The following is a 24,546-nucleotide window of genomic DNA, read 5'->3' as shown; positions in this document are numbered from 1 at the left end:
GATTATAGCGGAGAAGCCAAATCAGTTAAGATGCCACTTAAAGACAGTAGACCTCAATCTCATTGATAAGCCGCTTGATTGTTTTTCAGCGAAAACGTGCCGAATATTGCCAATTGTCACAATCGTCCTGCTTTGTCAGTGTTATATCAGTAAACCAGTGAGCACTGTGGTGAATCAGCGAAAATAAAAACTTTCCTTCTGTCCAAAGACCTTTTTCCCCCCTTCTATTCAGTTTTGTTTTTTTTCGGTCAAATTTTTTGGCATGTTGTCCTGAAGAGTAAATGTTTCTAATCAATTTGAATTTGTTATTATTTACTGATTTTATTACATTTTATTTTTCAGTATCAAATGGTCAAAAATGTACCTTGAGTGTATTTTTACAGTTTGGATGTGACTTTTTTTTCATTTTTTATTTTTTTTTAACTTCAGGCAAATTGATGCGCGTTAAGTCTTTTCTGTTACAAGCAACACAATGTTAAAAAAGTTATACTTTATTATAAGTTGATCTATGTTACTTTTTTTCTTTAATAGAAAAAAAAGGACACAATGTTAGGCCGAGGCGTACTTATAATAGTAATATAGACGAATGATACTATTTACAGTGGCGGCAGAGAGTTGGGGGGGCGCGAAACATTTACGTCTTCCTTGGGGGGCGTAACAGAAAATAATTGAGAAGCACTGGATTGGGGGGTTACTGTGCAACCCTGTTTTCGACATGGTTAGGTTAAAATAGCCCATGTCAGATATGCAGTTGGATTATTATCATGCAATATAAATTTTACTGTATACATTTGTTACTGTAAATTTATACTGCACTAAAAAAAACTGGTTGGTATGTTTTTTTTTTTGGGGGGGGGGGTGTTGAGGCTAACACTAACCCTAATGTTATAGAACTAACTCAGGGGTGGCCAACCCTGGTCCTCGAGAGCCGCAATCCAGCTGGTTTTCCATGTCTCCCTCCTTTAACACACCTGAATCAAATGATCAGCTCATCAGCAAGCTCTGCAGTTGCCTGATAACGATCCTGATAATTTGATTCAGGTGTGTTGGAGGAGGGAGACATGGAAAACAAGCTGGATTGCGGCTCTCGGGGATCAGGCTCTGGCACCCCTGAACTAACTTCTAATGAATTTCAGAATGTTGTATAAAACCAGTTTTAAAAAAATTATGCTAATCCTATTCAACTGAATACGCCACAAGGGCATAACATTGTATATTTAAACTTATCAATAGTATCTTACTAAATATTCACTCAGTCATTTGATACTTGCAACATGTTTAAAAAAAGCTGGGATAGGAAATGTGAAACAATAAAGACAGTAATGTTTGAAGTGCTGTTGGTGGGACTCTTTCCCATTCTTGCTTGATGCACAACTTCAGCTGTTAGGCAGCTGTGCTCAGCATTCCGGGGTCTCTTTTGTCGTTATTGCATTTTACAATGTGAAAATACACGACACATTTTCAAAAGAAGACGGGTTGGAACTTCTGACAGACTAGTCTAGTACTCACATTTTTGGCTACATTCAGACCCTACATTTAAGTGACCCAAACTGGATATTTTGGCTAATACTGACTTGAGTGATATTTCATCACGACAGTCTGAATATGGCGGAAAACACAGACAAGGCTAAAAAAGTAGTTTCTCATTTTGCACCCCTCTTGAAAATAACTGCTGTATTTTAATCGAAAAAAAATGTTGTTTTTGATAGAACAATATTTCTATATGCTGCCATAGCAGTTTCATGGTGCATTAAGCCCCCAAACTATTTTTAATTTGTCTGTTTTACCCTGGAGACCCCAGTTTACAGACACCAAGGAACAGTTTTTGTTTCAACCCAGCCATAAAAAGAAATTATATTATTCGAAATGTCTATCATTTTTAGAATCACTAATTGAGGTCTAATATTTAGTTTTAAAAAATGACTTTATGAAATTATTCACTAACATATTTTAAACTTTTAAACAAATTACGTCACAATGAAAAAAATTGTGTCTTTAAAGAGGTCACAGATACTGTATCTACCTTGTAATTATTGTTTAATTGTATTATTTTTGTTACTGTTGCATTTTCCCCAATATCTTAGATGTTTGTAGCGTTAGCACTGAAGTGGCAGCCTCCCTCCAACATGTTTACCTTTTCAGTGCTTTAGCTCTCCAAAGCCTTCACGTAACAGCTCATTCGATCAATCATTAACCAGACTTAATCCAACTTTTTTTTTCTTCTTCAAATAAAGCGAGGTTCAGCTGACCAGCTGTTAAGAATCCCATAGAATTTTACTGTCTGTCTTTATAGACAGACTACGTTTTTACAAATTCAAAAACAACATTTTTAGGGGGAAAAAAATGTATGATTTGGACATTCCAGGAAATACACATTATTTTTCCATATCTACAATGGCTTTTAAAAAAAGACAGCAGTGACAAGACTAGAATGTCAGAATTTTATCAGTAGCTAATTGGAGGCATTTTTAAATGTGTGCTGAGTCAGTTCAATGACTTTTCTAAACTTATCTGAAATAATCAGTTATAAGAATGTGTTGACACTTTTGCACTCACATTTCAATATTTTACTTCCCCACTACAAAAGGATTGTTACTTTTTCAATTGAAGTTGTACTGTACATTATGCGCTGTACTGTATGTCATTTCTGTATGTACAGTGGGGGATACAAGTATTTAGTCAACCACTAATTGTGCAAGTTCTCCCATTTGAAAATATTAGAGAGGCCTGTAATTGTCAACATGGGTAAACCTCAACCATGAGAGACAGAATGTGGAAAAAAAAAAACAGAAAATCACATTGTTTGATTTTTAAAGAATTTATTTGCAAATCATGGTGGAAAATAAGTATTTGGTCAATACCAAAAGTTCATCTCAATACTTTGTTATGTACCCTTTGTTGGCAATAACAGAGGTCAAACGTTTTCTGTATTTCTACACAAGCTTTTCACACACTATTGCTGGTATTTCTGCCCATTCCTCCTTGCAGATCTCCTCTAGAGCAGTGATGTTTTGGGGCTGTCATTGGGCAACGCGGACTTTCAACTTCCTCCACAGATTTTCTATGGGGTTGAGATCTGGAGACTGGCTAGGCCACTCCAGGACCTTGAAATGCTTCTTACGAAGCCACTCCTTGGTTGCCCTGGCTGTGTGTTTGGGATCATTGTCATGCTGAAAGACCCAGCCACGTCTCATCTTCAATGCCCTTGCTGATGGAAGGAGATTTTCACTCAAAATTTCTCGATACATGACCCCATTCATTCTTTCCATTACACAGATCAGTTGTCCTGGTCCCTTTGCAGAAAAAACAGCCCCAAAGCATGATGTTTCCACCCCCATGCTTCACAGTGGGTATGGTGTTCTTCGGATGCAATTCAGTATTCTTTCTCCTCCAAACACGAGAACCTGTGTTTCTACCAAAAAGTTCTATTTTGGTTTCATCTGACCATAACACATTGTCCCAGTCCTCTTCTGGATCATCCAAATGCTCTTTAGCGAACCGCAGATGGGCCTGGACGTGTACTTTCTTCAGCAGGGGGACACGTCTGGCAGTGCAGGATTTGAGTCCCTGGCGGCGCATTGTGTTACTAATTGTAGCCTTTGTTACTGTGGCCCCAGCTCTCTGTAGCTCATTCACTAGGTCCCCCCGTGTGGTTCTGGGATTTGTCCCACTGTATATACAGTGAGGAAAATAAGTATTTGAACACCCTGCGATTTTGCAAGTTCTCCCACTTCGAAATGATGGACAGGTTTGAAATTTTCATGGTCGGTGCTTGTCCACTGTGAGAGACAATCTAAAAAAAAATCCGGAGAGCACAGTGTATGATTTTTTTTAACAATTTATTTGTATTATACAGCTGCAAATAAGTATTTGAACACCTGAGAAAATCAATGTTAATATTTGATACAGTAGCCTTGAATTACAATTACAGAGGCCAAACATTTCCTGTAACTTTTCACCAGGTTTGCACAGACTGCAGCAGGGATTATGCACCACACAGATCTTTTCTAGATCAATCAAGTTTCTGGGTTGTCCCTGAGAAACACTGAGTTTGAGTTTCCGCCAAAGATTTTCTACTGGACTTAGGTCTGGAGACTGGCTTGGCCCCCCCTGTACCTTGATATGCTTTTTACGAAGCCACTCCCTGGTTATTCTGGCTGTCTGCTTCAGGCCATTGCCATGTTGTAAGACCCAGTCACAACCTATTTTCAATGCTCTAAACGAGGGAAGGAGGTTATTCCCCAAAATCTCACAATACATAGCCATGTCATCCTCCCTTTAATACAGTGCAGTCGTCTAGTCCCATGTGCAGAAAAACACTCCTAAAGTATAATGCTACCACCCCCATGCTTTGCAGTAGGGATGGTGTTCTTGGGATGGTACTCTGCATTCTTCTTCCTCCAAAAACTATGAGTGGAAATAGGACCAAAAACATCACTCCTCTGTATCATCCAAATGGACATTGGTAAACTTAAAACAGGCCTGGACATGTGCTGGTTTAAGCAGGGGAACCTTCCGTAAAATGCATGATTTTAAACCATGACGACTTACTGTATTACCAACAGTAACCTTGGAAATGGTGGTCCCAGCTCCTTCCAGGTCATTGACCACCCCCTCCTGTGAAGTTCTTGGCTGATTCCCCACCATTCGTAGGATCACTGAGACCCTACGAAGAAGATCTTGCACAAAGCCCCAGTCCGAGGGAGATTGACAGTCATGTTCAGCTTCATTTTCTAATAATTGCTCAAATGGTGGATCGTACATCACCAAGCTGCTTGGAAATTGCCCCGTAACTCTGTCCAGCCTTGTAGTGGTCTACAATTCTGTCTCTGGTGTCTTTGGGCAGCTCTTTGGTCTTGACCATGTTAGGAATTGAAGTGTTCCGGATTGTATGGGGTGGACAGGTGTTTATATGCAGCATAACCGCCTCAAACAGGTTAAAAAGTCAGACTAAAAAAGTCCACCTCCACTCCACTTATTCGTTGGACTTTTCAAAGGCGACTAACAGGTCTTTGAGGCTCACAATTCTCGCTAATAAACAGATATTCAAATACTTATTTGCAGTAGTATAATACAAATAAATTATTAAAAATATCAAACACTGTGATTTCAGATTTTTTTTCTTTGGATTGTCTCTCGCAGTGGACAGGCACCTACTATGAAGATTTCAAACCTGCTCATCATTTCTAAGTGGGGAACTTGCAAAATCGCAGGGTGTTCAAATACTTATTTTCCTTAACGTAAGTCTTGTTTGTGCATTTTCGAAGATTTTATTTCTCATTTTTAAGGCTTCTGTCAGATATAAACTGTCAAATGTTCAGCAAACATATTCAGGCAGGAATTTATCTGCAACAAAGGAAAAAAAATCCACTCTCCCTTCGATCTCAAATATTTACCTTCGATATTTGAAGGACAGTGCATGCCAGGTCAGGACTAACAGTCAAAGATACATGATTTTGCCCAAAGGACAATACTGAGTCCCATTTAAAAAAGGTATTGTCTTGCCTTCGACCTGGCACAGGTTTATATTTTTACCTCATAGTATGAATGCAGCATTGAAACTACATGTTTAATTAGGTATGTCAAATGCTGGCCAAGTACTGTTTGTTTCTTCTAAGCGACGATCAGTCTATTGGCCAATCAAGTGATCTTCAAAAACATCCTGGCTACCTCACACACACACACACACACCCACACATAACAGAGGTGGTGATACTAAAATAATATTTTCAACATCTCAGTCCTGTCAGTGTGCCAATTTCCCGTCCGGCAAAACAAAACAAAACAAAACAAAACACGAACTGCACGTAACTCGCCTGCCCTTGTGTTTTGGAAATGAAGGTAATACTCAAACAAATAGTATATGACGTCTTGAACTGATCGTGACTGTCAGTGAGACACATCAGAGTTACTGGAAAATTACTCAAACAGTGCAAGCTGTGACCATCAAGCCTCGTTTCGGTACAAAGGTCTTTGGGCTTTGCTGACATTAGAAGTCAGACCTTTTATTATCAAAAGCAGCTCACATATTCCCACGGGGGGGATCCACAGTCCCCTGCACGAATACGTAGGCTGATCCTGACCTTGGTCAACCGCATCTATGGATTGAGCCACTCCACCCCAGTGTGACCAAATGCCATTGGTTGATTAGGAGTTCAGGTTTTGGGAACATAGTTTTGGAAAGATTATTCACTAGGTGAAGACAGCACATAATCCACTTGGTGTCAAAGTGCAACGAATGTTTAAATTAATCGGTATAGCACAGTAATTAAACGATTAAATCTTGTCAATAGGTATTCATAGATCAAGACTCACACTATGGCCGCAGCTATCAGTTATTTAAGTAATCAATTAATCTATCAATTAGTCACTTCAAATAATCTACTAGGAACATTTAATGTGTTGCAGAGTAAATTTTAGGAGATGTACAACAAAGGTTTGCTAAGATTGCACATTCAAAAGAGCATTAAATATGAATACAAAATAAAATTCCCTAGTGTTTTTTCAAACCATGCAAAAACAATAAATGCATTTAAAAATTAAAATACCGGAGCCTAGCCTCAAACGGTATAAAAAATTAATAAATTAGAATCGAAGTGAAACAAAAGAACGATTGGCTAACTTGCATAGCAAAAGTCCGCTAGGTTAAATGCTAGAAAATGCTAACATTTAAAAAAAAATTTTTTTTACAATGCTCTTAACAAATCGTTCAAACACATATTCCCACAACAACAACAAAAAAACTGCTAAATATACAGCGGTGTAAAAAAGTATCTGAACTTTTAGGAATTTCTCACATTTCTGCATAAATCACCATCAGATGTGAGCTGTCTTTGTCAAAATCACACAGATGGGAAAAAAAAGTGTCTGCTTTAACTTAAACCACCCAAACATTTTTAGGTTTTCATAATTTAATGAGGATAGTATGCAAACAATGACAGCCGGGGGAAAAATAAGTAAGTGAACCTTCTGCCTAAGGAGACTTCAAGAGCAACTGAAACCAAATTTTACCAAACAATTTAAGTCAGGTGTGTGCCTAATCACTGATCAGTGGTTTAAAGCTGCCCTGCCCACTATAAAACACACACCTGGTAAGAATTGTTTTGATGAGAAGCATTGTCCGATGTGCATGATGGCTCGGTCAAAAGAGCTCTTTGAAGACCTGCGATCAAGGATTGTTGATTGGTATAAAGCTGGGAAAGGATACAAAACCATCTCTAAAAGTCTGGATGTTCATCAATCGACAGTCAGAGAAGTTGTTTACAAATGGAGAGAGTTTGGCACTGTTGCTTCTCTCCCAAGGAGTGGCCGTCCACCAAAGATGACAACAAAAGTTCAGCGCAGAATACTCAGAGGTTAAAAAAAAAAAAGAACCCTGTTGCTCGTTTAATGTTCACAAAAAGGCACTTGGACACTCCACAGTTGTTAAAATATTTTGTGGACTGATGAAACCAAAGTTGAATTGTTTTGGGAGTAATGTTTTGCAGGAAAACCTGAGGCCGTCTGTCAGACACTTGAAGCTAAAAATAGAGGATGGATCCTGCAATACGTTAATGATCCAAAACACAGAATCAACTTCAAAATGGTTTGAGAAGAACAAAATACACGTTCTGAGTGGCCACGTCAAAGTCCAGACTTAAACCCCATTGAGATGCTGTGGCATGACCTAAAGACAGCAATTCATGCCAGAAATCCCAGGAGTCTGACTAAACTACAGCAGTTTTGTACAAGAATGGGCCAAGATTAGTCCTGATCGATCTGCCAGACTGATCTGCAGCAACAGGAAGCATCTTTTTGAAGTTATTGCTGCCAAAGGGGGGGGCCACAAAATAGTAAATGTGATGGTTCACTTACTTATTTTCCCCCCGTCTGTTATTGTTCGCATACTATCCTCATTAAAACATGAAAATCTATAAATGCTGAAAGCACTCCTGCGACGATCTTTCAAAAAAAGCATTTGGATGTGACGCTCAGTACGTGCGCTCAGCTTCTTGGGACGACCGACCCAAGGCCTATTCTGAGTGGACCCTGCTGTTTTAAAATGCTGGATGATCTTGGCCATTGTGCTGCAGCTCAGTTTCAGGGTGTTGGCAATCTTCTTGTAGCCTTGGCCATCTTCATGTAGCGCAAAAATACGCCTTTAAGATCCTCAGAGAGTTCTTTGCCATATGGTGCCATGTTGGAACTTTTAGTGACCAGTATGAGAGAGTGTGAGAGCGTCACTACAAATTTGAACACACCTGCTCCCTATGCACACCTAGCCCTAGTAACACTAATGAGTCACATGACATTTTGGAGGGAAAATGACAAGCAGTACTCAATTTGGACATTTAGGGATGTAGTTTCTAAGGGGTGTACTCACTTTTGTTGCCAGGGGTTTAGATATTAATGACAATATTTTGAGCTTTTTTGAGGGGAAAATAAATTTATTTTATTTTATAAGCTGCACACAGACTACTTTTCATTGTGTCAAAGTCTCATTTTTTTCCAGTGTTGTCCCATGAAAAGATATACTTAAATATCTGCAGGAATGCGAGGGGTGTACTCACTTTTGTGGTACACTGTATATTTTTTTAATTAAATACCCGGTCCTTTGCACCCGATTCCGATCCTCTGAAAAATGGCACAATTGGCCCGATTTCCGATCATGTGATCGGGACATCTCTAATGAATACGATACGGTCATAGTAAGTCAACCAAAGTCTTCCTAAACAGAGCTATTTGAGTCAACTAATGAAAATTCTTCTAGTTTCATATCGCAATATATATCGCAACCCCCCCAAAATCGCGATGTCAGTTTTTTTCCAATATCGTTCAGCCCTAATATACATACAGTTGAACAACCCCTAGTCTACACTAGGGGTTGCCAACCCCTAGTGTAGACTAATTATTAATTACATTTACATGGCAAATCAGTCTAAGCAGATTTTGATTGCACATTACTGTGTCTTTCCAAGTGAATGTCCAGCGAAGCAATGAAGCGGAGACATAAAACCCAAAAGGATAGAAACAAAGTAACTCCAAGGTGTAATAATCAAAGATACAGAAGTGCATGTCTGACAAACTGGGGTGGTAGTAACATAAACAAGTACAAATAGAGTTTATTTGTATTGAGACATGTGTCAACAACGAAATGAAGTGTTCCGGTAAGGGGATCTGCTCTCTTCAGATAAAGAATGGAAAGACAGGTGAGGTCATGTCCTAAGGATATGGTGGGTAGTGCCTATTCCAAAACAGTCTATAAGCCTGTGGTATGCGCATCTAATTTTAAACCTGTCATTCTTCAACATCAGAGTAGTACGAAAATGTAGTTTCGTAGTTATCTACGGTCAAACTGTCCCTGTCATCAAGGGCATATATATATACACTAAAAAACACAATCAAATTGCGGTTCTAGTTGGCCAAAATCCAACTGCTGTTCATTTTTATGTCTGTCATTTTTAGGTATAGTGTATGTATGCGTACCCTTTCAAAGGCGAAAATTCCAATGTCAGAAGGATAAAAATGTCCTTGGTAGGATTTATGATGTTTAGGCCCACATTGGCTCTCAACTGGATCGTCAAAACAGCAACTGGCTCCCTCTCAACATTTCTCTACCCATGAAACTTTCTGAATGACGTACCCTGAAACCTCCTTAAAAGAGGAGACCTAAAAAATGTTAACATTTAAAGATGCAGTAACTTAAAAAGTACGGTAATCAGTTTCCTCTGCAAATAAACATTACACAATCAATATTAGGATGGCAACTCAACGATACTCATAGGTGCTTTACTGTAACTTAATACTGCAATGTGTAATGCCCACTCCCACAACGGCAGGGCCAAAATTGGATGCATATGTTCAAAATTCCACTAAGATGAATGCCGTAGGAATGACTAGTGTGACAATTTTGTTGCTGAACCCTGTCATAGATTCGAATCAAAAACATTCTTTTTAACCAAAATATGACAATGTCGATTGATGTTATGAGTTCTGATTGATTTTGAATTGATTGTCTTTTCTTTTTTTAACCTGTCCTGTTTAGCTGCTTAGACTAGGCCAGTGCTTCTCAATTATTTTCTATTACGCCCTCCCAAGGAAGACGTAAACCCCAAAACACACACGCATCCCAAAACTCTCTGCTGCCACTGTAAATAGTATCATTAGTCTATAATATTACTATCATAAGTACGCATCTGCCTAACATTGTGTTCTTTTTTTTCTATTAAAGAAAAAAAGTAACATAGATCAGCTTATAATAAAATATAACTTTATTAACATTGTTTTGTTTGTAACAGAAAAGACTTAATGCGCATCAATTTGCCTGAATTAAAAAAAAAAAAAAAGTCACATCCAAACTGTAAAAATACACTCGTTACATTTTCGACCATTTGATACTGAAAAATAAAATGTATTAAAATCAGTAAATAATAACAAATTCATATTGATTACAAACATTAACTCATGAGGATAATATGCCAAAAAATTTGACTGAAAAAACAAAAGTGAATAGGGGAGGAAAAAAAAAAAAAAAAAAAAAAAAAATGGAACACAAATGGAAATTCAATTGAAACACGTGGGGAAAACACAACTGATGTGTGTTATCAAGCGTAATGGCATTTTTAGGTAAGAAATATATATATTTTTTATAAGATCTAAAAGTTTTTGGAGTGAAAGCAGTGAATTGGTCTTTTTTTTATTCTAGTCACATCTGAGAGGCAATTGTTGGCTGTTTTCAACAATGTACATCGAAAAATAAAGACACTGATTGACTGAAAATGGTTCAATATTAGATGAAATGTCTTTTTTTTCTCATGTATATTTATAATTGCTCTTTACCAAAAAAATATGTTTTATCCGATTACTCGATTAATCGATAAGATTTTCAGTCCATTACACGATTACTAAAATATTCGATAGCTGCAGCCCTAATTATGATGCCAACTGAAATTTAACTTCATTACAATATTAATGAATTGTTTCATTGCTTTTTTGAAATTATAGAAATGCAATAAAAAAAAAATCAGATTTTTGATGTCTTTCTTATTTTGAGATTTCGAAAAGGAACGTGCAACACATGCCCCTTATCTGGGCATGTCTTTGAGTTTCTTTATTATCTCGGTTTTGTTTTTGAAGTCTGCAAATAGGTGTTCTGATATGTTGATGAATGTCTCCTTCATGTACTCACCATCTGTGAACGGTTTTCAACGCTTTATTTTCTCCCGGGTTGCAAAAAAAACATGCAGCAGTAGTGGAATTTGGCGATACAATCCACTTCTTGAATCTATTTTTGCGCTCCTCTAAGTTCTTCAGAAGTAATGGAATCGCACTTTTACTCTCACTCTCAACTGGGTACTCTGCTGCCGGTTCGTTTACAATAGCCACCTGCCTGGCATCCCGCCCTGATGATAAAAACGTGTGTCGCAGGCTATGACGCAAACCTTCGTTGACAGAAATGTTGAAATTTAATATTTATTCTACACATTGGAAAACCTTAAGAATGTTTCTGTCATTTCTGTCCTCTTACTGAAACTGTATCAAAACCAAAAATATATTTCCCTCAACCTTTTTCCATTTTCAAACATTTTTGAAAATGCTCCAGGGAGCCACCAGGGCAGCACTAAAGCGCTGCATGCGGCTTTCAAAACACTGGGTGCCGACCCCTGGACTAGGCTTATTTATTATTTTATTTTATCTCATTTATTATTAGGCTTGCACAAATGCACACACAGTAAAATTTGTTTTCTTATCTTGGCCAGAGAGAATATGCAATGCTGCTTTAGCCTTTAAATGTCTGTGCTGAGTGATCATCACACACTAAATGTAACTCGTAGCGTTAGTATAGCATTCGCATCAGCATTAGGCAATGCCTGGTGTCACGCCAGCAAGTGAAAGCCAGGCCAATGTTTATTCTGTATATCCTGGTAGCCTCCCTTTTTTTATTCCTCAGACAAAACTTTTTGTGTCTTTTGTTGCTGTGCCGTATTTGCAGAATTCGCGCGAAACCATTCGTATCGACTTCAGTCTTTATAATGAATGGGGAAAGAGGGAAGTGACGTATGCCGTATGTTATTTAGATTAGTTTTAACCTTAAAATATGGGTATTTTTAAGGCATGTTCCTTATTGTTGTCAGAAGCAGAATGTATCAAGTGTGTATTTTTGATTTTTATTATTTTTATCAGTCATTGTAAGGTCACAGGTTAAGTAATACGCCATTATATTTAATGAATACAATATGGATGTCAAAGAAGATGATTTAACACAAAAAATGTGGACCTATTTGTGAACCTCTATTTTGATTGGTTAAAAGGTGGAGGGTTGTGCCTACTTAAGTCAAAGGCCAAGTTGTCGGGTCAAATGTCAAGCATAAACATTATGCACTGAAAATTTGATTTAAAAAAAAAAAATAAAAATTGACTGAGATATAGCTTAAAACAGGGGTGTCCAAACTTTTTGCAAAGGGGGCCAGATTTCGTGTGGTAAAAATGGGGGGGGGCCGACCTTGGCTGACGTCCTTTACGTAGAACAATATATTTAAGCAAATTTTAGCAAGCCATTCTGTGTGTCACATTTGCTTTATATATATTTTTTAATTAATAATTTCAATCATCTCGCAACTCGCCTTTGTGGCGTTTTCTTTCGACTCTCGGGCTCTTGCGAAATACTGCTGCTGTAAAATTAAACTAGCTTCAAGTTGCTTCAGTTTATCGCTACGTATTTTCCCTGTAATCTTGTCGTACATGTCAGTGTGTCTTGTTAGGTAATATCGCCTCACATTGAACTCTTTAAAAACAGCGACTGTCTCTTTGGAAATGAGGCAGACACAGTTGTCGCTAATTTTAGCGAAGAAATAGTCCAATTTCCATCTATCCTTGAAACGTCGGCCATCTTTTTTTTGTTGATCGTCGCCATTTTAGAAAATTGGGAGTAAAGGGTCACACGGGGTAATGTTGCTTAATGTATTGCTGCCTTTTAGTGGGTAAATGAGGAGCAGCATTTAGTGTGTAAGCTACTTCATATGCGGGTGGCGGTACTGCTGACCAATTTGTTAAGTCTGTGTGCGGGCCTGACGTTATTGATTTTATGACAGAGGCTGGGGGCCGGATGAAATTTGACCACGGGGCGCATTTGGCCCCCGGGCCGGACTTTGAACATGTCTGGCTTAAAACATTCAGAGTCCACTATAATTCATCCTTATTTGGATCATAAAATGTAATGGGGTTCATCATTGTGTCAATGGGACACAAATGTAGACGCTACACTATGTGCTCGTCTGTCAACGTTAATTTGAAATAGTTGGAAGCCTTTATTTGTTTAACTTTTTACCAATCTATTTTTGGTGTAAAATTTTTTTATTTTACCGCCGAAAACATTTTTAGTACACGTCAACTAAAACGAGACGAAATTACTTTTGAGTTTTCGTTAACGAAAACTAGACGAAGACGAACACATTTTGAGATGACTAAAATATGAAGACTAATAAGTATTGACGTCTAAAAGACAGACGAAAATTAAAAGGGCTGCCAAAAATGACACTGTATCCTAAGTATGATGCTGCTGCATAGTTTTAGCAAATGCACTAAAAATTAAATCACACCACCGTTCTGTAAAGTTTACATTTTTGATACAACATTTGTATTTGTATTTTGTTAAGCTTGTACTACTGTACACGTCAGACAACTGTTCCATGAGTGTTAATAACATGGAAACGTTTCGAAGGCCTTTGTCAGTTACATAAGCGCGGTTTAAGTCCAACTTTTCACATTCCCACAGTCCCTCTGCCCAAGCTCAACTTGAGGGAAGACACCAATCATTATGACAGCAAGCCGGTGAACTCTGGCCATTCGGGGAAAGGCACTGTGTGTGCACTCAAGAACTGCACGTGTACGGGCGTGTGCTCCCAAAGATTAAATTTACAGGGTCAGCCAGTAGAACAGTTCAGCGGTATCGAAGTTTAAGGACCTCATTTCCGCTAAAAGTGCGCTCCGCTCTTTCAGAAACTACTCTAATTAATAGCCACTTTAGCAAATAGTGCATCCTCAGTGGCCACAAATGAGCTATTAATGAATAAATAAGGCCAAGTCACAATTGATGTTAGGAGCATTCAAGGCATCCGTAAAGCTTAAGTTTACAGGGAGCTGAAGTGCTCTTAACTGCTAACGGTAATGAGTTGCTGATTGAAAAGATGGTGGGGGGTGCAAAGAAAGTTAATAAAGAGTTGAACAGAATGCATCTTGAGATTTTAGATGGAACCAGACAAAAGCAACCAAGTAATTACTCTTCAATACAAATCAATGAAAATGGATGTTATGGTAAAAGGAAATACGTACTTAAAGACTTATTATAACTGATACAAACATTTATCTTTTAAGAATTACAAGTCCTCATAGCCGAGGTTCCTTTTATGGAGCATCGGGCTCCAAAGATGTCTCAGCATATCATCTTCTGATCAAAACAGTCTGGAATATGACATCAAAGCAACTTGATCTGACACCCAGTATGCCAATGACCTTGTATTCCAGGATATCCGTGACACGTCATTGTTTTCACATGCATCATCACCTTTGACCTTCTTCAGTAAGAAGTCCAATATTTTGGAACATACTACGTTTGCTCTGCAAATAAATAGGTCAAATATTCTAAAGGGCAACAGATGGTTTTCTTTCCAGGAGCACAAATTCTGCAGATATGATTTGTAAATGTCGGTGACAAAAAAAATAAGGGAGTAGGAGCTGGGATGACATAATAATGACTACAATTAGTAGAGCTGTGCGAAATTTCCGATTCTTAGATTATTCGCGATTCGGCTGTGGAAGATTAAAGAACGATTCACAAACATCCAAATTCCGATTTATGAAATATGCCAAGTAAAGCGGAACTAAAACACAGTCAGCGCGGTCGCAATGAGGAACGGACTAAGAGTAAGCATCATGCTCAACTCCTGCCGCTAGATAAAAAAACAATAATACCTCACTGCTGCAGACAGCCGCTACAAACTACACCCACATAATGCTCTAGTAGATATCACATGTATATAGAACTAGATGCGACATGACAGACTCGCCGTCATAGTAAACAGCCGCCATCTTAAAGCAGTAGACTTCTCTGGAAGGCTGTTGTAGCGAACCTAATTAGCTTTTTATCTAAAATACTCCTAAATCGGCAAAATCTTGACTTGAATCTTTAAATGATGAACCAGTTTTAAAACTTTTAAAACACATGTCGAAAGTAGACCAAAAGGAAATTATGTTCTCACGGGAGCAATTTTAACAACTTTAACAGTTGATTCACAACATTAAATTAATTGAATGGAGTTTAAAGCTACTGATACAGAATGGGAACTTGAGTATTTCATTTTTGTTAATTTTTTGTAACTAATGTACGAAACATTAAAAGCAGCTAATAGCTGGGGGGCGGGGGGGGGGTGCATCAATAATCGATTTATAATTGAATCGTAGCCTCTGAATCAAAATCGAATCGTCATGTGCCCCAAGATTCCCACCACTAACAATTAGCATAATCAGGGTTTCTACAGGTATCAGCAAATCTCATTTAATACTTTTTAATGTCACATTACTAATTTAATGCCCCTGCCCGACTGCAGATAGTTTCATGCATACAAATTGTATGTACAGTTGTCCGATAATGACTTTTTAACCGATATTGTCAAACTCCAAAAATCTGAAACATATCAGATGGATACCGATATATGCTGTCATGGACTTAACGTATTATGGCTAATTGTATTGTGATGCCTCACTGGATACTTTAATCATGATAAATGTAACCACTTCAAGGTTTTCCAATAAACATTCTGTGAAAAATTAGAACAACTTTTACTGAACCTATGAGAAAAAATGTCTATATTGCACCACTATATTTATTGTTGAAATCAAAAAATTGCAAACATCGGGGTTTTTGGGGGGGGGGGGGGGGGGTCAAGTGCCAAATAAGGCACTGCCATATCACATACGGCTCACACAGTTATTCTGGCTCAAAATAACAAAGGCACACAACTTCAGTACAGTGAATGAGGTATGTAATGAGTTTATAATTCATTTTTCAATCAATTATTGTTCATTTCTTGCACCATGAATGCAAATTGTTTGCTCAGATAACAAATCCCAAGCATCTTAGTTTGGAGACATCTAATGGTCACTAAGCATAACTGCTGCGCTAAACAGTGACCAGTCCTTGTACAAAGGCAGAAGGCTTCTACATTCACTTTGAAGGCAACATGCATATTGGCCCAAAACCGATGTCGATATTATCTGATATAACTTTAAAATGCTTTTATCGGCCGATATTATTGGCTGCCCGATAATATCAGACAACTTAAATAAATTAACCATGAAGTTTACAATATTTTTAATGCCTCAAACATTTTAATTACTTTTAATGCTTTTTAATGACCCGCATAAACCTTGATAATTGCGTTTGAATGTACTGAATAAATGCACAATAAAATGTTTACACTGTTGCAGTCTAATTTCCGAGTATTTGATGTTGCACCATGGACGTTGTTTTCACACAGTCTTTGAATCTCTGCTCTCTCTTTGTGCACAACAGCATTGTATATCTTAACCATGTTATCAACAATAGGTGGGTAGAGTAGCCCAAAATTTTACTCAAATTAGAAGAGCGTTACTTCGAAATAATATCAGTTAAGTAAAATTAGTCACCCCAAAAATTTACACACATAGAAGTAAAGTATTTGGTGAAAGGAACACTTGTGTATTGAGTAACATTGTGAGTACCTGCTTACAATTATAGATTTTATTTATTTTTTTTATTTTTTTCAACAAAATTATTTTCTTTCGCACAATGTCATCTGTATGAACTGGTATTTTTACACAGTACTATAACCTATTACATGACCGTATTAGGCCGAAGAAATACATAAAAATAATTTAATTCTGACAAGAAAAAATTACAGAAATGAATCATCACCCATGTTCAAGAAAATTAGTGCCCTCAAGTGGAGAATACATTTTCCTACAATGAAAACGATCAAATCTCCGGTTTTCCGTGATCTATCTGTGCCAAATAAAAACTGGGAGGGAGGTTGAAATCCGTACTTTCAAGTAATGTTGCTTTCAGTGCTCCTCGATCTTAAAGACACGTAGGCTCTAATAAACCACAATGGTTCTCTTGTACAAAAACATGTTGTTAGAAACACATAAAATGTTAAATCAATGGCAATATTCTATAATTTTTAGTACATATTTTGACAGATAGTTGGCGCCATGTTTTGCGGGCTCGGAGTAATGACGTAATTGGGATGTTTCAATTGTGTACAACAATTGTGTATTGCTGCCTAAACTCGCTAATTAAAATGCCACGATGTGCTGCTTTTGGATGCAATTTCCAGTCAAATAGAAACAAGGGGAGTGATGAGAGTCCCCACAGATTTCCTATTGACAAGAAGAGGAGAAAGGTTTGGGAAAATGCCTGACAGAAAAAACTTCCAAAAAACCCAAGGCTTTGTTCTCGCCATTTTTCTACTACCGCGTTCAAGGCTTTTAGTCAACAACAACTTATGAAAGAGCTCACCGGAGCGGCTGGATATAAGCAGAGACTAAAATCAAATGCTGTTCCAACTATTTTCCCCTCACAAGAAGCCTCAACGTGCTCGGATAACAAGTGAAATTCGCGCAATAAAGCACTAAAGACAAGAAACTGCTGGCCGCTATCTTAAGCAGGCAAGCCGCTCCTGTCGCTGCAGCGGTAGGCGAATGTTCGGGCGTACCGCTTGTCACAGAGGAAGCTAATAATTCACCTCTACTGTCAGTTCATCAGGCAGTAAGCGTGTCTGTTCAGTATTCACCTAATATGAGTGATGCTGCCACGCAAACTGATCCAGACACGTCCGATGCAGCGGTCCAGTGGCCACCCTTACGTAGCTAAACATGAGTTGGATGTACAAGACATGGTGGACACTCGATCCCAGGATTTGTTCCCATCAGATGATGAATTTAATGACGACAGTCAGCCACGACATAATTCCAACCCTGACATCACACGTGTGCATTCCTAGTTTTATTACTTCACTGAGCGTTTATAATGTCAATAGTCATGAAAATAAAAATGCACGAAAGACAAGGTGTGTTCAAACTTTTGGCCTGTACTGTATGTAAAGCACACGACAGCTCTGGATGCTAACAATCTACATAATTATATTGGAATGAGTTTGACCACGCAATAGCTCACCTTGAAGATCTGCTAACAAAAACCGGAGTTCTCAACAGCATACACTCTCTCGCTCTGTTGTCACTGAGACACACTTGCTGCAAGTACATCACCAGTTTTGCCCAACTTTTGTCTTATCAGGTATTTCCTGCTCTGCATTTTGCCTTTGCTACCTGTCTTGTAAATGACCGACAATGCTGTCCTGCGCTTTACTTTTCCGCTCTGGTTCAAATTGGAAGAGCAGAACCGACGACATGCTGGAGTAGCTAACGAGTGACACGTTGGAAGTTCGGCAGCGGGCCATGTGACGTCATCGCACTGCGACGTCAACAAGAATGGCGACCTATCAGTTAAAATAATTTTACAAATTTTATTAAAACGAAAACATTAAGAGGGATTTTAATATCAATTACAACTCATACTAACATTTATCTTTTAAGAATTACTTGTCTTTAAGATCGAGGATCCCTTTAAAGACGTTGCATGATTGAACAGACCGGCGTAATCATAGGACTTCCGACTGCAAGCTTGTGTGTGGACATGTGACTGTAAAAGTCTGATTAGTATAATGGAGTCTTGTGATTTTGGTATTTTGGTATTGATGAAACCGGTAGAGCCACTGTGGGCATCTCTGGCAAAAAAAAAAAAAAAAAAAGTAAATCTAAGTAGAATAATGAAGAGGGAAAATGTAAGAGTAAGTGGAGCCTTTCTGCTTCACAAATCTACTCAAGTAAAAGTAAAAAGTATGCCGTGGTATAATTATACAAGCACATTTTTCTCAAAAAGTTGCTCAAGTAAATGTAACACATTACTACCCACCTGTGCAATTTCCCTACTCCACTACATGCTGCTTGCTACATTTAGTTTGTTTTGAACAAGCATGAATGTAGTAGCATGGCACTATATTAAATTTCAGATCGGCAACATGAAAGCCAAGATCCATTCAAAAGAATGAGTTAAAATTATAATATGATTGACTACGATGATGTTTAGGGTCTGATTGGATTTGTTTATATAGTTTGGGGACTTGAATTGGCTGACGGCCAGTCCAGGGTGTACCCCACCTCTCAATCTGAATAAGCTCCAGCGTTTTAAGGATAAATTGAGAAGCAGGGCTAGCAGACAGGCAAGACATGCAGTTGCTTGAGTCTCCTAGTAATAAACGGGGCCCTCGGAGGGCTTTCCAAAATGTACTCCACAGAAACAACAAGAATTGGCCATTTGAAATGACACCGCAGTAGAAAACCCTCCTTGTGGGGGCACCTGACCATAAACTTCATCATGTATTGACACGATACATTCCCCATTCACTGCCGAAGGGGGCCGTCCAATACTCCGCTTCATTTATTAGCAGTCGGTCACATGCATCGATCTCAACGCCGGATTTAAGTTGAAAAACTACAAAAGCTGTACTGCATACAAACAGGAAGGATTGTCTCTAGAGTGATTTGTTCGAGGATTCAAGGTAATTATTATATTTTTCGTACCATGCATGCATTTTCAAACGTTGTGAAAAAAAAAACAATCTGAGAAATTAGCCGCTACAGCAATGGCATTATAGTTCGCAATATTTACGTAAAATAAATGCTACCTGCACGTTTTTTCTAACCAAGAATCTAGACTGTTTTACGTCCATATCTCTATAGCACAGGTGTCAAACAGATTCCAGAAAGGGCCAAGTGGGTGCAGGTTTGCTTTCCAACCAATGAAGAGGACACCTTTTCACCAATCAGATCTTTTACATGTGTAATCAGTTAAACTTTGTCAGGTGCTGCTTGTTTCAGTAGGACGTTCATTGGTTAAACTCACTGCACGGTATCGGTTGGAACAAAAGCCAGCACCCACTTGGCCCTTTCTGGAATCGGTTTGATACCTGTGCTCTATAGAATTCAGAAATGTAAGCATTTATTCTGAAAAATTTTCAATGGAAAAAGCTTTCTTTACATATCGCGGCCACCAATTTCCTTACTGACTAGCCTTATATTCGCAATATTAAGTAAAATAAATGCTACCTGCACGTTTTTTTTTTTTAACCAAGAATCTAGACTGTTTTACGTCCATATCTATGAAGAATTCAGGGATTTAAGCATTTATTTAGAAATAATTTTCAATGGTAAAAGCTCTTTGTCTGCGTTTCCACTCGGTTAGCTTTTACAGAGATAGGCCCCCTATGTATCAGCCCCGCGCCCCGTCAATACATTATGAAGTCTTTGACTTGACCCTGTCATTGAACCCCGCGAATTTCGTGAAAAGTGAAACTTAAGTGTGTAATTTGTCAGTGTGTAAGTTTGACTTTATTTATATTATTACCGTATTTTCCACACTATAACAACGCACCTAAAAGCCTTCAATCCTCTCAAAAGCAGACAGTCCGATGCGCCCTATAAATGGATCAATATGGGTAATCATGTCAAGACATTCTCTTTAGCACAGCACCATCTAGTGGCTGTATAATGCAACACCAACCACTACTACTACTACTACTACTGCACCTTATAATGAGGTGTGCCCTACATATGAAATAAGTTTCAAAATAGGCGGTTCATTGAAGGTGCACCTTATACTCCGTTGCGCTTTATAGTGCGGAAAATACGGTGCGGTAAATGTTTTTCTATGACAGTGCTTTATGTATACTGTCTGCCAACTTTATTTTTCTTTTAATTTGTCCTTATTCGTTGTTTACGTTTTCTTGTGCACTTTAATGTGCGAAAATTAAATTTTTGTGGCATGCACAGATGGGGTGGGGACCCGAGGGATTCCTTACCTGGAGCCCCAATAGATGCAGAAAGTGGATGAATGTGGGCTACTAAACAAATATCAATGGAAGAAAAAGAGGAAGCATAACATGTTGAGTATTACCACATTGGTTTCATCATCACTGCAAGTCTGAGTGAATGCTAAAATAAGTTCACTCAAGCACTCAAATCATTGTGCTGTCAGATGTCGCTACTAATAATTTGAGCAAAATAAAACTTGACCTGAAGAGAAAAGAACTTTCTTGGTGGAATACACCATAACAGATGGTAATTCAAACAACAGTTTTTCTCAAAGATACTATTAAATGGTATGCAATGATGATGCCAAAATAATGGTTGAATTTCACTTCTTCATTGCTAGCTAATGGAAAAATAGGCCGGCCTCTATATGATCCTATTAAACGTCCCATGCCATACCTTTTATATGTGACTTTTATACCGTTGTAGTTAGTTTGTCAGTAAATTCTGAGTTGGAAATACCATTTTTCTAGGTATTAAAACTGGCAGATGTGAGAGCTGTAGCACTCTTTAATGTTCGACAGCTAAATAAGCTTTGGACCTTATTTTACACCAAATACTCAATGTATTTTCATCAACTGAATTTGAGTCGAGTGTGTTGAAATCACTTCAGTTTGCAAGAACACGCTGTAATTTGCTCGAATCTCTCTGGCTGTCGGTCTTGAGGCTTTTCACTCATTTTCACGTATAGTACTTTATGTGTGAAAAGAGTAGGGATTTTGATTGCATGGGACCTTTAATAATGTCTAAACTTCAGATCTTTCTGTTTTTGAATCAACTTAACTGTTGACACTCCCAAACGCTCTGTTTTAGTCAAACGACATGGAAGAGTTTATTTATTACCGGCAACATCAGAGAACACTTTGTCATTTGCCACTCAGAAGAATGTGTGATGCCATTGTGAATTAATACAAAATCAGACTGACATAACTGCCACATCATAGCTCCTCTCAAAGTGCAGAGAGCATTCAGATGAGGTGAATAGTGCAATTTCTTACGCGGGGTTTAAGGGAGGACATGGCCCCCCAGGTGGCCGAAAAGTGTCATTGAATGTAATTGACTTTTCTAGATATGATTTTTAAATTAAGAGTTTTCACGTAAAATTGTGTCGATAAAAGTTGTAAAGCAATAAAACAGACAAGAAAAAAATGAATGAAATGAAATATATATATGTATGTATATTAGTTCAGAATTATTTTTCGAACAGATCATGTGACTAGCACCTTAGACCAGGGGTCTCCAAACCGGTCCTCGAGGGCCGCTGTGGGTCCTGGTTTTTGTTAATAATGATCAAGTAAAGACCATTAAACCAATGTGGTTTCTACTAAAACAAGCAGCACCTGACTGCAATCAACTGATTACACTTATAAAACACCAGATTGGTGAAAAGATGTTGTCATGTTTTGTGAGAATGAAAACCTGCACCCACTAGGGCATGTGGAATAGTTTGGAGACCACTGCCTTGGATGGTCATTTGCTTTGCTTAGCCAAAACCACCCGAGGACCGAAGAGGCAAGATGGATATACGTAATTTTTTCAAACCTAAGCTTTCAAAAGGGACAACAACTACTGAGAAAGAACCAAGGATTGAAAATGTGGACCATGAAACACCAGAGAGCACCGCCAAAATGGTGAGCGGAGTTTCAATTTGCCCCACTAAAGATGCTAATTGTACAACAGAGCCACCACCGGCAGGTGTACGATATTCAATGGGTGACGATCTTGGCTAAAATTATAGCAGCCCTAAGCAGCCTGATTTAGAATTCCCCTCAAAAATGATGGGAAAACAAACAATAAAAGCTCATTTTCAATTTATTACAATAAATAGTCTTGTATGTTAATTTTATTGCTGACACTGCGTTTCTGGGTCATCAACATGTTGTGCCCCTCCCCCTTCCGCCCCAAAAGTCAAACTCCACCTCTGGATGCCTGTATTTACGAGCTTGGGCTAAGATACTAACCGAGGATATATCTTTTGTGTTAATTTTATTACCGAAACTGCGCTTTGGGGTCTTTAATATAGTTTGCCCCCTCTGCCAAAAAAAATTCAAACTCCGCCTATGTGTAATTTGTGTTCATTGACTTGAAATCTTCTCTTTCATTCATTATGAAACATATCAGGTGCTGAAAGAACCGGTTTGTAGTTTAATTATACTCACTAAATTATAATTTACTCACACTACTGAATACATTAACACACCTTCAGTACTGCCTGGGGTACTAGGCAACCGCATGATGCAAAAATTGGATGTTGGACAAAGAAATGATGATCATTCTTTTTGTGGCAAGCAAAGTATTCCATCTGGAGAGGTTTATGCACGCGAATATGAAGGCTCCGAATTAAGAAAAAAAAAAAAGCTACATTTAAACGTGGCGAGTTCTCGTGGACACGCTGCGTTTATGGTACAATTCACAAGCTAAAGGGTGCCGAACACACGACACTGTCACATTACATCAAGAAACGAACGGATTTCTTGCTGGCTAGTCGTTAGCTAGTAAACACAAACAAACAAAAAAACAATATTTCATTGCTTTCAGAGAATTCATGTTCAGTGTTATTCATTCCGATGTTCATAAACGAGACATTCACTGCCACTTAAATGTTAAGTAAAGCAAGAGCTCTTCCAATGTGAACTAAAACTAGCTAAAACCACATTCTGTTTGGTTCATGAGATATAACTCAACCAGTTTTTTTTAGCGCCAAATCTGAGTGGGCTCACCTGTCCGAAAGCGCAGGTCATCATCGTGCTCGGAGCCAAACTCCCGTAGCAGGGAGAGGAAGAGGATACCAAAGGCATTCTGGATCCCGAACACCGAGCCATTGCACCACATGGCAGCGAGCATGACCAACCATCCCCAGCCGCCTTCTGGGTGTACAAACGTGCACTCGGGGCTTTGCTCGGCGACGGTCACCTTACTGTCCCCGTTCTCCTTCTTCACCGGCTCCCCCTCGGCTTGTTTCTCCTCGACTGGCGCGCCAGCCAGAACCTGGACCTGAGTCGCCTCATCACCATCCGTGACGGTAGTCTCTTGTGCCATTGTTTACGTGATAACTTTTGGATTGGAGTTGAACGAAGAGCAAGAGTGATGTGAAAATGTGGCTCCGGGTTGTGGTGTGAAATGTGCTTTTCCTGTGTTTGAGGGGGAGGGCAGCATCCACGGGTGACGCTGCAGCTGCCGCTGTCTGGGTAATCTAGCATCTACTCTTAACTGTCAAGAGTCAAGAGTGCCGCTGTGGTAATATTATAAATAGCGAGCATGAGGGGGCGGGGCTTCAGGGTATCCTGCTTCTGATTGGACAAGCGATGTCTGCGATACAGTGTGCTCAGGGCAGCCTCCAGTCGAAATGATTAATCCATTCTTGCAAAGTTTTGTTTATCGTCTGCATTACGATAATACATATAGCTTCAAAGTAGTGCCAAAATTAAAATAAATAAATAAATAAATATAAAGAGAAATAAATGAAGAAAATAAAAGTACAGAGTATCACAAAAGTGAGTACACCCCTCGCTTTTCTGCAGATATTTAAGCACAGGCGGTTTTTGCTGTGGGCAATGTGGGCGACCGCCCAGGGCGCAATCTATTTGGGGGTGCACAAGCGCC

General features: G+C 38.6%; 1 protein-coding gene across 2 annotated transcripts in view; it reads right to left on the bottom strand.

Moving 5' to 3' along the window:
• slc16a10 (solute carrier family 16 member 10) overlaps nucleotides 1–24,148 on the bottom strand; it is a 73,778-nt gene extending 49,630 nt beyond the window's left edge. For both annotated transcript variants that reach the window (XM_057822277.1, XM_057822278.1), the window contains exon 1: nucleotides 23,664–24,148. In XM_057822277.1, coding sequence (XP_057678260.1) covers nucleotides 23,664–23,982 — 319 coding nt within the window. In that variant the 5' untranslated portion in view covers nucleotides 23,983–24,148. The remainder of the gene's footprint in view (nucleotides 1–23,663) is intronic.
• Nucleotides 24,149–24,546: the final 398 nt, after the last annotated feature.

The sequence above is a fragment of the Corythoichthys intestinalis genome, chromosome 19, assembly GCF_030265065.1.
Source record: "Corythoichthys intestinalis isolate RoL2023-P3 chromosome 19, ASM3026506v1, whole genome shotgun sequence".
Classification (NCBI taxonomy): Eukaryota; Metazoa; Chordata; class Actinopteri; order Syngnathiformes; family Syngnathidae; genus Corythoichthys; species Corythoichthys intestinalis.
The sequence above is the reverse complement of the archived record's forward strand: the minus strand, read 5'-3'. Positions and strand labels throughout refer to the sequence as shown.